Below are 14,561 nucleotides of genomic sequence, written 5' to 3'. Positions count from 1 at the left end.
GAACAGTGCTTAGTGTTTGCATTTCACAGTTGTGTTTCAGAAACTCTACGCTATTACTAACCACTTTCTGATGGAGATGTATGGCCAGCATCAGCTAATGTACTGTTATTTCATAAGTGACATTGAACGATCATGAGACACAATGTTGCCAAGTTATCAGTTCTGTGGTGCAATGCATTGATCTCTGGATTTTACAGTTGTAGCAGCAGCAACATCATCTTACTTTTCTTATCAGCTTATTAACAAGTGAATCCTAAGTATAATTGTAGTATACAACACAATGGCTGTTATTTTAAATGAAGTGCCATGAATTTCTCACTGTGTGCCAATTTCAAGAGCAAAAATTAAAGTGGGAGATATTAGGTGTATAGGTGATACGCCATTTCTCCCTTATATATTTCTATATAGTCTAATTTAAGGGAGAAATGGCATATCACCATAGTCTACAATTAGAGAGTGCTTAGGGCCTAAGAAGAGCTTAATCCAGCCCTGGAGTGGCAACCTGTTTCTTCATATATATGGAGCCTTGCATGTGGGTACGCTGACATTGAAACTCTGGTGCCAGTTCTGCATAGATCTCAAAAAGACCTCACCTCCATCATGAAGTCCCAAATGGGACCAAAACCCCAAATAAGTCTGTCTTACGCTGTGTAAAAATGTTACACATATAAAGCTTAAAATGAGGTCTGCCCTGTTTATTAATGAAAGATGCACAGTGGTCACTCTCCCTCCCATCTCTCCCGGTAACAATTATTTAGACTGGGCTTGATAATAAACAAGTGTTTTTATTAAGTACAAAAAGTAGGATTTAGGTATTTCACGTGAAAACAGTAAGATCAAAGTAAGTTACTAAGTTAAAATGAATAAAAAACCCTTAGCTAGTTCTTATACACTAAGGCTACGTCTACACTGGCCCCTTTTCCGGAAGGGGCATGTTAATTTCAGCAATCGCAATAGGGAAATCCGCGGGGGATTTAAATATCCCCCGCGGCATTTAAATAAAAATGTCCGCCGCTTTTTTCCGGCTTTTAGAAAAGCCGGAAAAGAGCGTCTACACTGGCCCCGATCCTCCGGAAAAAGCGCCCTTTTCCGGAGGATCTTATTCCTACTTCAAAGTATTCCTAGCTTCCTTTGAAGTAGGAATAAGATCCTCCGGAAAAGGGCGCTTTTTCCGGAGGATCGGGGCCAGTGTAGACGCTCTTTTCCGGCTTTTCTAAAAGCCGGAAAAAAGCGGCGGACATTTTTATTTAAATGCCGTGGGGGATATTTAAATCCCCCGCGGATTTCCCTATTGCGATCGCTGAAATTAACATGCCCCTTCCGGAAAAGGGGCCAGTGTAGACGTAGCCTAAGAAACTTGTTGCATGCAAATTCTTACACTATTAACGGTTGTTCTTATCTCAGGTAAAGAGTGTCAGCTTCTTCAAAGTTTCTTGTAGCTCCATAGGTGGGCCAGGCTGTTTCAAAAGCCAGATAAAAACAAAAGGTGATAGCTTCCACTTGCTTAGACTTTCTCCCTGGGCAGGAATCCTTTTGTTCAGCATGCACCCTCTATCCCCATGGGAAAATACCAGGTTCGAGTTGGATTCCAGTACTAGGTGGCATGGTTACGTGTCTTTCTAGGATCAAGCACAGCTGGGGCTTATAAGACAAACATGACCATTTGCAAGTTGTTGGTTTGAGTACTGAATCATTAAGAACTGGAGCATCACTTAGTGGCCCTCATTAACACATTTAGAACTATAAACATATCAACCCTTCATATTTCTAACTTCACCTACCAGAATGATACATGCCCAAAAATAGGATATACACATTCAGCAAATTGTAACATTCAAATTGATGTTACATGAGGTAGGTATTTTGTCTAAAGCATCTTCAAGTTATGCATATTCATATTCACAAGCCAATTTTCATAAAGGATGGGGAGGGTCTGACAGTAAGTGTAGGCATGCCCAATAACAAAAGAAAAGTGAGCTAAGAAAAGTAAGTTGTCACGGGATAAGGTCCTTTCATGGATTGATAACTGGTTAAAAGATAGGAAACAAAGGGTAGGAATAAATGGTAAGTATTCCAAGTGGAGAGAGGTAACTTTTGGTGTTCTCCAAGGATCTATTCCCCCCCCCCCAAAGCACTCTCCTCTAGGCTAAGTCAGGCCTGACTTTGCACTGTGGAGTGACAATAGAAGCATCCCAACCCCAAAGTCCCTTCCATCTGTACCATTGTATCCAGCCCCTGACCACTAGATACCTACAGAAATTCTAGGTTCTCCATTCCCAAAGGAACTGTATCCCAGTTTGCCAGTTTTATTTTGGCCTTCCACACCTGTATTACACAATCTGTGCATTAAATTACTCTATAACAAAAGAAAAATGAGCTAAGAAAAAATAGAGATTGAAATCTAGACAAGTGAGGGTGGTTAAAACAAATGGCTACATATACTGTAAACAAATTCACAAAACACAAACTAGGATCTATACTACTTATCTTTCCTCTCTAATAAGGTAGATTCCCATCCCAGTCTATGGCAGAGCTTGCTAGCCCCAAGGAGCTAGGACCTAGTGTGTCATGAAGCAGCCTTGCTCAATCAAGATGCTTGCTCAGTGAATGGATCCAATGTGTCTTTTGCTACCTAGCCTGTGACATACTGAATCAAGTTTTTGTGACTCTTCACAGACAGGATGATTCCTTCATATTGTTCCTTTTTTCTGCTTGGTGGTTTTGACATTTATTGTTGGTGTTTGATGGTTTTGCATTAACATTTTTGAGTTTGTGCAGCTGTAGGCAACTGAGCAATACAGTATAGAGTGAGCTTGTCAGGTCTGAGGTAGTTGTTTATAACGAACAGTAAATTCTTTGCTGACCAAGTGGCCTCTGTGTCACAGGCAGCAAAAGCACATTTTTGCCAATAAAGCTGTGTCTCCATAGCTGTACTGGTAAAAAGAGCTGATACAGCTATACAGGCAGCCCTTTTTCAGTGTAGACTAGACCTGAGAGTTGCTTTCGGGACACTCTTTGGGGAAGATCTCTTTTTGAGAGCCTGGCCTCTCTATGACCAGAGGCTCTGTGAGTACAAGGAGCTCCTTTGGTGCATTTACGCATCAGGTGCAGGAGCTGTCTCCTCCATGAATGTTATCTCTGAATTATAGTATTTAAAAATTGTAAGTTGCCAAAGTCAAGCATTCAAATGTTAAGTGCCAGTGGCAGGATTGTCCAGCCATCTTTGTTCCTGTGCTTATGCATTATGCTAGCAATTCCATGAGGCCATAGCCTCATTCAGTTCCTGGGAGAACACTGCATGGTGAATGACCAGCTATTTGATATTTCTTTTTATCCTTCCTTAAGTCTCATCAGTCCTTTTTTTTTTAACCACACACCTTTCAAACATGGCAGTTAATACCAAAATTAATTTCCTCAGAAGGGTTTCTGTGGTGCTGTCATTGCAGTATCTGTTTCAGCAATGAGGGCTAGTGGTATTGTCTCCATTTTTATAGTTTAAGAACTGAGACAGATTAAAGCCCAGACTATGACAAGCATCCACTAAATTACAGTGCCCACCGTGGGACTTATAGAACGTGCTATAAAACGTGAACTACTTTATGTAAAGCACAGCTACCACTGATTTCACTTAAGTGCTGAACACTCACAATGCGTGTAAATCTGTGCCCAAGGTGCCTCTAGTCAAGAGCTCAGAAAAAGCAGAAACTCTCTATTACTGATCACATGTGGAAAGTTTGGTTTAAGCAACTTGTCCGCCTAAAGGAGTTATGCACCAGGGACAGAATCTGCTTCTAAGCCTTAACCATGAATCTATTCTGTCTCTTCCTCTGCTGTCCTATTTCATTTACTACACATCTTGCACGTTCCAAAACAAATGAGGTACTACAGATAACAGCCTCACTATCTACCTATACTATTCATTATCCATTCCCAGGGCACTGCATACCCATGCACTGAAGGAGGCAGAAAGAAGAAAATAGGATATGGTCATATAATTAAAGACTGTATCATAATGTATATAACACAAAGGGTTACAAATTAAGGTTGCACTGGGCTCCTAATGGCTAGACTTTGCAGACTAATTTTTTTTCCCTGTATGCGTCTTCCTAATTTAAAAGAAAACAAACAGGAAAAACTAGAAATTCCACCACATGGAACCATATTGGCTCCTAGACGGCTCATCACCAGATGTGAGACCTATGGATGAGCAGCACAAAGCTTGAGGGGCTCAAGCTAATGAAGTAATCGAGAGCAATAGAAAGTGATTATTCCCCTTATAGGCCAGAATGGGATGAAACACATTTGCAGGCAGGAGCCACAGCTTCAGTTCCAGCTTCTGGAGAGGAGTATTTTCTAATGGTTCCAGATCTTGTCTCCCCAGTGCTCCTATTCCCTTGTTTTTCATAATTCTCCATGGGAATCAAGTTGTGTCTCTTGCCCCTCATTGCTTGGGCTCCAAGAGCAAGGCCTATGTTTGCACTTTCAGCTTCCTTAATCCACAGTGACACCTGGTGGCTGGAATAAGCAATTGTGGGGGAAGTTCTAGCTTGTCTTGGGACAGGCGAAAGAACTGAGTTTGTTTTATCAGTCCCAATCCCAGGCAGGGCTCTGGCTTGAGTTGTCACATCTCCCTAGTGCAGGAGCTGCAGCTAAAACTGTCAATTTCCAACCTGACAGGGAAGCTGCCAGGAAAGCTCAAACATATGGTACCCCACTCCTCATACCCTGCAACCATCATTTCTGCACTGGTCTATGGCTGCCCAGCCCAGAAAGCATCCTTGCCAGCAGCACAGAAGCAGGGTGGGAATTCCAAGACTCCCCTACAAAAGCCTTGTGACCACCCCTCTGCCACAACCTCCTTTTGTATCCAGATGCCCAGTTACACCAGTGTGAAATTTTGGGTGTAAACATCTGAAATGAGGAAATTGATCACTTTTTAAAATCCTACCACAATGGACCATGAATTAGATAGGGTCATATTAAACAAAAACTACATGATATGGAAGTAACTGCTAGGTGAAGGCAGTAGCACAACCCAAGGATGCCTGCCACTTGTTATAAGACCTAGTTTTCAGTTCCCTGGAACTCTTCCTTTGAGGTGAAATTGTCTAGACCAGCTGTCTGCCTCCAGCTGATTTTCCTAAATAAATACATAAATAAAAATTCAGCCAAAGTGGTTCAATTTTTTCCAGGAACAATGTTATGGAACCACGCTTTGATCTGGTCCTGTTAAATGATTACATAGTTTTTGAAAAACTCTAGCACCCTCAAAAATGTTTGGCTGGAAGGGGCCATGAGAAGACATCAACTGCAGCCATGCATGCTGAGGCAAGACAATACCTTGAAGCAGGGACTTGAAATATGGGCCAAGATAGGGGAGGGAAGGAGCCTTTGATAGGAATGTGCTTTTTGCTTCAAATTTGGCCACATTCTAAGTACCTGAAAAACTGCAGTTTGCATGGTTACATTGGCTAGAGCAGGGTGGGCAATAATTTTTGCTGGGGGGCCCACTCCAAGATTTTGGTAAGTGGCCATGGGCTGCACTTTCCTATGGAGATGTGGGATCTGGGACAGAAATTGGGTGCAGAAAGTTGCTCAGGGTAGGGGTTTGGAGTGCAGGAGGTGTAGGGGGTTGTGATCAGGGCAGGGGATTGGGGAGCAGGGAGTATGGGTGCAAGAGAGGAATTTGCCCTGGGGGAAGGGGTTGTAACCTGGAGAAAGCTGCAGGTTTGGATGGTGATTTGTGTCAGGAAGGGCTGGTGACCTGGTTCAGGGAGTTGAGGAAAGGAGAGAGGTGTGGTGGAGCCGGGCTGTGGCTGGGAGTCACTTACTTAAGCAGCTCCCTGCCTGCCAGTCCCAGGCTGCCCCATCTCTTAGCTCCCTTAGCTGGCTTCTGCAAAGCCTCCCCTTCCTCATACTGCAGAGCCACAGGGAGCAGCCAGCCACTTAAAGCAGTATGTGGCTGCTCTATGCTCAAGGGTCCTGGCAGAGCAGCCTGTGGGCTGGATCCAGTGGCTTGGCATGTTGGATCTTGGCCCACCCCTGGGCTAGAGCTTTACAGCTTAATTTTCCCAAAAAGATTCCATTTGAATTATCCATAATGCAAGGACCTAAAAAAGGTTTTTCCTTGCAAGCGCAGCTTTGTGCTGCTCTAGGCCGCACCAGAACAAAGTCTCTCACCTGTACAGCCAGTGACCACTCATCCTGGCCCCAACACCCAGGAAACATGAAGAGGAGGTCAGCTGAATTATATACAGGGGCCAGAGATGAGGGATACCTAAAAAAAGCTATGTGAAATGGTTAGTAAGGGGACTAAGCTCACACAAGGAGGCAAACTAAGACCCAGTGGCGAAAGACAGAAATATCTGCCAGGTAGCTATGGGATTACCTGGATAAGAGACTAGGACAAGGAGCCAAAAGGTGGTGGGAGATGCTGGCACTGGGCAAGAACTGGGAGCAAGTAGAGACTGTAGGAACTAGACTATGGGTGAGGTATAGCAGATGAGGATCCAGGAATGGGATTGTGGGATAGGGAGCCCTGCCCCTCCAGTTTTCAGTCAATGATGCAGTGTTTTTGGCGATGAATTTGTTTGTACATAGTCAAACTTATTCTTTCTACAGAAGGACCAGTGAGGTAGCACAGCACTCTGGCTGGATATGGGCTAGCCAGTAGGTAGTCAGTCATTGGAGCACAGGTATTACAGTAGATAGCTAATGCAAATAAAGCAGACTTACTAGCCGTGTCAGGTGTGTGGACTTGGCAATCATTACTATGCTTATTAATATGAAGCCTCAAATCTTGGCCCCCAGGGACTCTAACTCCTATACAGTTCTAAGAACCAAGGAGCCATAGAAAAGGGGAGCAGTAGCTAAGGAACTAGGATTTTGCCAGGCACCTGTCTTACTGAAAGGACAAATGTGTTGTATTTGAACACATTCCGTTCAGCATAAACCACCATCAGGATTTTCAAACAGTTCTGCTCCCTTATCTGTATGGTAAGAATTAAATTCATTTAGAACCTGCCCCTGACTTTCACTATTACTTTCTAGTGAAGTCACTGCTGGGACCTTAGAAAGGTTTGTTTAATTAGATATTTAAAATTACCTAATAATTTATCCTACAAGCACTGAAAATACTTTTGACTTGCAAGTTGCTAACATACCATACTGTACTTGTTTACAGTAAACTGCAGCAAAAGGAAGAAACAATAGGGAGTGGAATCTTATTTTTAATATAGGAAGTGTTTTGGAGTGGTCTTTGCAGAGACTGTGGCTGAGTTTTAAAGCTGAAAATTTAGCATTTAATTGAAGTTCTTACCAACTGAAATTGTTATTCAAAGTCAACAGGAGCAGCTTGTTGGAATTCAAAGTGAAAAAGGTAGGAAACGGATTTTTTACTTTCCCAAGCCTAACCAAGAGACTTGACATACTTTGAAGATTGAAGTTTTGTAGTATAGTAATATCCCTAAGAAATATTCTTAATGGAAACTTAGCATTTGCAATTAAAGATTTTTACATCTCTCATTGCCACATTGTATACAACTAACACGGTACAGTCTTAGATTAATTAGCTAACTAGTTTTGCCAATTTTTCTAGACTCTAATAAGTCTTTTCCCCTGAAATTCACTTAGTTATTTGGAGTGGGAGGGCAATTGCACTCATACCTTCACAGCAGAATACGCATACTAACTACTCCTCAGAAACTTAAAGCCCAATCCTCTAATGACTTTGCACAGAGTTAACTCCATTTACCCCATAAGTCGGTTACAGGGTCATTCAAAGAAAACTTCACCCCTCATTTTAGAGTCCAAAATTTGTCGAAACGCCTCCTGACATTTACAGTTTAAATCAGATGTGTAATGAATGTTTAATTAGACACTAAATTTTGGATGACACAGCATTATATTTATTTCAAACAAGACAGCTTCTAACAGAATGGTAACACTTCTATGCTGCTCACATTTTAGAGAACACTGAACATTCCTACTTTTCAAGCCATAACTACTGTGAAAAGGATAGAAGCAGCCTAAAATATTTTCTTTTAAACAGAGTAAAATTAAGATTTAAAAGTAACCCATATTTCCAAGACTGTGTGTTCAAGTTCTTGCTTAGCAATAAAAACAAAAGCCTGTTTTAAGCAGCAAGTACTACCAAGTGGAAATATACATGGCCAGTTTTAAACAAAGTGACATGTCACTTAGTATGGCCTCATGCGTCCTGATGGGGGTGGTGCACGATTTGGAGGAGTAATTGCTATATCCAAATAATCTCCAATCTGGAACTTCTGAGACTGCAGAGTCATGGAATCATCTGTGCCCTTTCTGCCTGACATTGTGCTGCCAATCTCCTTCACCCTGCAAAGAGGAAATGAAATGCAAATAAATTGAGGCAAAGAGTCCATCTCTCTAAATGGCAAACTTATTTAAAGCTCAAATACAGGCCTTAAAATATTATTTAGGGTCCCCCCCCACATACACACACCCCTTCAACTAACTGAATACAAAGATGGCACCCACTTCACACTCAAGACAGTCTTCACTACAGAGACAGCACAACTCAGTATCCAGCAATTACAAACATTAAAATTTTAGATCAGAGAAAACTGCCAAGTTAAAGGGGACAAGACTAGTAAAGAAAACACTGCTAATGGCATAACAATATACACTCACTGCCCTTAAACTGATTACTGACAAATAATTGCCTACATCACTGACATGGGACCATTATGCCAAAAACATCAGTCTGAAGATCATAAGCATTTAGTAGAGAATCTAGTCATTCCCCACACTACTGGAGAGATAAGCCTTTCATTGCAGCTACCTATCCTGGGTGGTTGCCTAGTCTGTTGGTCACCTCATAGGCAAATCCTTGTTCACTCTTTTGAGAAGGACTGAACAAAAACTCTAGAAACATTGCAGTCACCATGCAGTTTTCTGTTTTTCAGATAATATCGTATTGAAAATCAGTTTACAGCTCTGCTGACTGAAAAATTCCATGAACCTGGAGAAGAAATGTCATTTACCTATAGCCAGGTCTCTTCAATTCTGTAAAAACTATTGCAAAATTGAAGTGTGTGCCTTTCTTCCGTGCTTCTGGATACACCTCTTTCACCAAACTGGTAAGCTCTTTTAAAGTGGCATCCATCCTAGATTTAAAAACAGAAATTACAACTCACCAGGATGGTTCATATTCTCAAATATATAAAAATGTCAGATCCCATTTAAGATAAGTGACAGTTAACCACATACTATCAATTATAAAAACAAGGAAATAGTTCATGTGTGCAGCTTTTATATACATATGTATTTCATGCTAGTCACTTAAAACTTCAACGAGGAACTATTTTTAAAGTATTTAATCTTAAAAAAATAAGTTATTCAAAACATTCTGAGCATCTTACTCTAAATATCTGAAAACATAAGATGCCAATTAAACATGGAGGCAAAATGGTCTAGTAGATAAGGCATTGGTCTGAGATTCAGATTTGGGTTCTAATCCTGGCTCAGCTAACAGCCTCCTATGATGTTGGGCAAGTGACTTCATCTCCATCCTTTGTCTAGTCTATTTTGATTACAGAATCATTACAATAGGAACCTTCTGTCACTAAGTAGTAGTAACATCTCTACTGCAGAGGTCCTGATCCTGGGTGTGGCCTCCAATATAAGGTAAGAAATTGTAATTTGTAACACTTGACAGAGAAAACCAAAATTCTCAGCTTTATAAGATGATCATGGCTACTATCCTGAGAGGAAGCATAACTACATTTAGAGTTACAATTAGGGCTGTCAAGCAATTAAAAAATTTAATCATGATTAATCACATGCACTGCCCCTTTAAAACACAGCAGAATCTCCCCAGCTGACCCCAGGCTCCTAACGCGCTGCCCCTGTGACACACCAGTGCATCACAGGGGCACCGCAAGGCAGAGCCAGGGATCAGCTGGACACTCCAGCTGATCCTGGGCTCCGCATTGCACTGCCCCATGGAAACACTGCCCCCGTGCTTCAAAGAAGCAGCACATTAGGAGCCTGGGGTCAGCTGGAGTGCCCAGCTGATCCCCAGCTCTGCGTTGTGCTGCCCTGCCCTTTGGAAACGCTGGGGCAGCCTTTCCAAGGGTCAGCTGGGCACTCCATCTGATCCCTGGCTCCTCATGCGCTGCCCCTTTGAGGTGCCAGAGCAGCACTTCAAAGGGGCAGTGCAGCATTAATGCCTGCAATTAACACGTTAAAATTAAACGCATTAATCCTGCCCTGCGTTAGTTGCAGGCATTAACGCACATCAATTGACAGCCCTAGTCACAACTCAAAACCTGAATACAAGGTTCCAAGACCAAAAGGACTCAATTATCTAGGCTAAAAATAACAGCAGGTATGCAAAAAAAATTTTATTCACTCAAGGCTCTAAACAGTCAATCGAAGATATTGTGCTGTGACAGAGCCTAATCTGGTTTCTGTTGAAGACAAAAATTTCCCAGACATCAGTGATGAAAACTGGGTCCACAGTGCCCATTAAAATGAATACAGCAGGACTGGGACTCCAACCTATTCAAAAAGAAAAGATAGTTTATTAAGCTGTGTTACTGATGCACAAGTTTCAAGGAAATTTTGGTATATGGAAAGTTTATAGTTGTAACGATATCTGTGACAAAGCAGTTTTAGGACAAAGTGCAATTTTAAGTCAGCATCAGCAACATAAGTTTAACGTTCTTCAAATGTGGAAGACAACTAATGTTTTGCAACATTGTTTGGCCCCCAGCTTGCCAGAGCTAGTTTTCCAAACTAAAATTAAGGGACAAAAATGAGTTCATAAAGAACACTGGTTGCTACCTAACACCAGAGATAATCCATTCTCCACAATACAAAGAATACCACACAAACGGCTCACCCATAAAGTGTGCAAAACATAGAACAAAAATTACTAAGTACATAATACGCTACCTTTTGGGATAACATTTTAGTTTATCTCTTGAAGACTACAAAAACATACTTACAACATCACAGTTGTACCATTACTAGCTCACATTAGGGATATTAAATTGATTAATCAATTAATTGAGTAGTTGATTGAATTTCCACTACTCGATTAGTTGATAAGGGTGGGGTAGGGTGCTTGCTATTCCCACTGTGCCTCTACCTTTTAACTATAGTAAGAGCTGCCCTGCCGGACTCTTGCTAGATTTCAAAGGGCGAGGCGGTGCAGGAAACCCAGGGCAAGCAGGGACTCAAGCAATCCCTGCTCACTTTGGGTTCTGCCTCTTCCTGCTACATTTCAAAAGGAGAGGCAGAACCCGAGGCAAGCAGGGACTGGGACAAGGGAACCCGTGGGGCTCGTGCTACATTTCAAAGGGAGAAGCACTGCAGTGGGATTGGTGCAAGGGGAGACTGCTTCAGTCCCTGCTTACGCTGTTTCTCCACTATGCCTCTACCGACCCCAGTGGAGATGGTGCTGGGGGGACTGGCTTTCAAGCCAGTTCCCTGCCCGCACTGGCTCCAACCCTTGCTGTCTCTCTCTAATAGAGGCAGCAAGGTGGGGAGGAGAAACCAGTCAACTCACTACTCGACTAGTTGCTTACATCTCTAGCTTGCATAGCTATTTTATGCAGATGGAAGACAGCTCTTCTATCAACATAATAAAAGCAACTTAAGTGGCCAATCCCCAACAGAATGTCTTCCACTGATACAGTGTGTGCACATCAGCGCATATGCTGGCAAAACGTACTAGGACTGTAGTCAATTCATCAATAAGCAAAAGCTTATAGGTTAATGCCATAGACGATATACATTCCACTCCCTCCCACCATCAGTAAATTTTTTAGCAGGCAGGCAGCCCAGCTTGTGCCAGATCTGGGACTTACCCCCGCTGCAGCTCTGCAATGAAAGTGTATTAGGAGCCAGAGGGGCAGGCAGCCAGGCTCAGTCTCCCAATGGGTCCAGGAGCTCACCCACTCCCCCCCAGACAGGGGCTGCTGCCACCCTGCACTGCTGTCTCTGATACAGAGCAGCAGTGCAGAGTGGCAGGGGGTGCCTCGGGAGTGGGGTCAGCATTCTCTGGCTGTCAGCCTCACATGCTGGGGGATTATAGACTAGTCAACTAACTGATGATAATTCATGATAATTATTTAAACCACCTATTTAATTAACCAATATTTAGCATCCTTAAAATGTCCATCATTCAGGGGTATGGCTTTTTCATACATCTTAGTAACAAAGAGTTAGGAAGGACCTCTAGGAAGTTAAGTTACACGTTGAATTGTTCCAATCTCAGGAACGAGAGTTCCTATAGTAGGGCTACAACCGATGCAGCACTACCCGAGACAACAGCAGCTTTCTGACTTCCACGTTCAACTATTACAGTCAAGGGTTGTTTTAAGTGGCGATCAGATGCACGTGCCTGCAACGACTGTGCAAGGCCCCAGAGACACCCAAGGAAGAAGGCGCAGGCACCTCTTGCTGCTTAACGTCTCTGGTCGACCGGGGCACTGCAGGCTCAGGCCGTTTTGGGACAAGGGCGCGCGCTGGGCATACGCGCACGGGGGACGGCAGGTGTCGCTCGGCGCCGCTCACCAGGTGTAGATCTGCAGCTCGCTGGAGGGCACGTTGCCGCGGGAGAACTCGTCCATGCGGTGGTGCCGCCCGTTGTTGGTGGTGAAGACCCTCAGCAGCAGCGGGCACGTCTGCAAGGGAAGCACAGGCCGTTAGCGCCGGGCCCGCCGCTCGCCCCGCGCGCTGCGCTGCGGGCCTGCCCCGCGATACCTTCTCGCGGTCGATGGGCTTCTCGGGCTCCTTCTTGATCTCCTCCTGCGTAACCCGCGACTCCACCGCCATCTTGCCTGCAGCCGGACCGGACGGGGCCGCGCGCCGGAACCCGGATGTGTCGCGGAGGGGGCGCTGTTAAACTCTCGCGAGAGGAACGCGGCCGCTCCGCCGGGACACGGGAGGAGCGAGGAGGCGCGCGCTTTAAGTCAGCGCTTGGAGAGAGGCGCGCGCACGTGGCCAGCGAGTGAGGCCTGGACGCTCCGAAAGGCCTAGTTGTGCGCACGCGCGGGGCCCAACCACAGCCTCGGAGCGGCTCCTGCGCACGCAGCAGCGCGGCCGGGACACTCGCTGAGCCTGCTCTTACCAAGGGGCGGGCGGGCTCCAGCTTGTTGCTGCTGGATTTCCTGTGGCCCCGTGACAGACTGTCCAGTGCAACCCCCCCCCGCCTTTAAATCAAGAGACTTGTGTTTGTGGCCACCCCTCTGTCCTGCAGTGCCCTGATTGGAGGTCAAAGCCTTAACACTGTTTGCAGCCTTGCCTGACCCCAGAGGGAGAAGGACCAGCACGGAGCCACTGTACTTAGTGGAGAATGTGGGCAACAACCTGACTCCTGCAGTTGGGGGTCTTGCATGTACTACACCTTAAAGATCCTTAACGGGAGACATGGAGCTTGACAAGCTCATTTAGTATCTGGCTCAGAGCCACCTGCAGCAGCAGGGGTCACAACTCCAGCAATAATAAAAATTGGTGCAACATCTAGGGGCCCAACAGTAGCAACTGCTCTGGGAGTTGAGGGCCCAACATCATGAGCAGCCACATCGGTGTCTTCAACAGCTCATGACTGCAGCCTGGCCCCACCAGGCCAGCTCCTGGAGGTGTGATGAATTCCCCTGCTTCCTCATTTCCAGTACAGATTTCCAAAATGGGACTGAGGATGACCCAGAAGCATTTCTTGTAACATTTGAGTAGGTCACGGTGGTTGGCAGATGGCCCCCAGAACATCAGGACACCTTGACTCCCAGCATGATTGGGGCAGCTTAGACTGCCTATCACAAACTCAGAATCAATGAGGCATGAGATTATGGATGTGTGAAGGTGGCCATTTTAGATGCTTTGGACATCATGCTGGAAACCTTATGCTAGCAATTTCGGTCTAAGACCTAGCCACCAGGGTGATAGGTTGTAGCCCAGGAGATAAAAAAACTGGTGATGGCTGCACCTTGAGCAATGGCCGGTGAGATTGCTGAACAGATCATCATAGAGCAGTTCACCATGTCCTCCCACTCTGGGGAAGGGCTTGGGTACTTCAGCACTAACCCACAACACTTAGTGAGACCATCAACTTAATGGTGGACTTTTTGGCCACTGAGACCCCTGTTGGGCCAGAAGCCCATGCCCCAGCCTTAACACTTGGTTCAATGCAAGGAAGCCCAGTCCCAAGGCCAAATAATGCCCTAGAGTCCAAACCCATGATGCCAGGGCCACTTAGCCTGATTGGTCGTAGGATTCTGCTTTCCTGCAGCCTGTTTTGATACTTAAAACAAGAATGTCCTGAGATGGACTGGCTTTGGCCGAGTCTATTCCCAAGAGTCTCATGCCCACAGACCGCCCACCCTGAAGCTAACAACCACCATAAAAGTTGCGTGAAAATGAGTCATGGCCCTCATAGACTTGGGCTGCAAGCAAACCCTTGTCCGTCAGAAATTTGCCCTGATCCACACAAATGGGTGGAGATAGATGGCTCCAATGTATGCATGAGGATGTACAGGCACACCACAGCACTTGGATCTCTGTGACCATAAAAG

General features: G+C 44.7%; 1 protein-coding gene across 1 annotated transcript; it reads right to left on the bottom strand.

Moving 5' to 3' along the window:
- Window positions 1-7,884: 7,884 nt before the first annotated feature.
- SAP18 (Sin3A associated protein 18) lies at window positions 7,885-12,913 on the bottom strand. Its single transcript, XM_089775595.1, has 4 exons — window positions 12,754-12,913; window positions 12,565-12,674; window positions 9,024-9,146; window positions 7,885-8,355 (listed from the first exon to the last, which is right to left on the bottom strand). Exons 1-4 carry the CDS (start codon window positions 12,823-12,825, stop codon window positions 8,199-8,201), a joined length of 462 nt encoding a protein of 153 aa, XP_089631721.1. The 5' UTR covers window positions 12,826-12,913; the 3' UTR covers window positions 7,885-8,198.
- Window positions 12,914-14,561: the final 1,648 nt, after the last annotated feature.

The sequence above is a fragment of the Pelodiscus sinensis genome, chromosome 1 (assembly GCF_052426305.1).
Source record: "Pelodiscus sinensis isolate ZL-2025 chromosome 1, ASM5242630v1, whole genome shotgun sequence".
In the NCBI taxonomy this organism is placed as follows: Eukaryota; Metazoa; Chordata; order Testudines; family Trionychidae; genus Pelodiscus; species Pelodiscus sinensis.
Note: the sequence above shows the minus strand (reverse complement) of the source record. Positions and strands in the feature narration are given on the sequence as shown.

What these genes read in the sequence shown, in the direction of transcription:
- SAP18 (XM_089775595.1), bottom strand. Translation starts at nt 12,825, where the DNA reads ATGGCGGTGGAGTCGCGGGTTACGCAGGAGGAGATCAAGAAGGAGCCC. An exon ending in AGCCCATCGACCGCGAGAAG is followed by an intron (nt 12,675 to 12,753) that starts GTATCGCGGGGC and finishes CTTCCCTTGCAG; the next exon opens with ACGTGCCCGCTGCTGCTGAG. An exon ending in TTGAAGAGACCTGGCTATAG is followed by an intron (nt 8,356 to 9,023) that starts GTAAATGACATT and finishes TCCTCTTTGCAG; the next exon opens with GGTGAAGGAGATTGGCAGCA.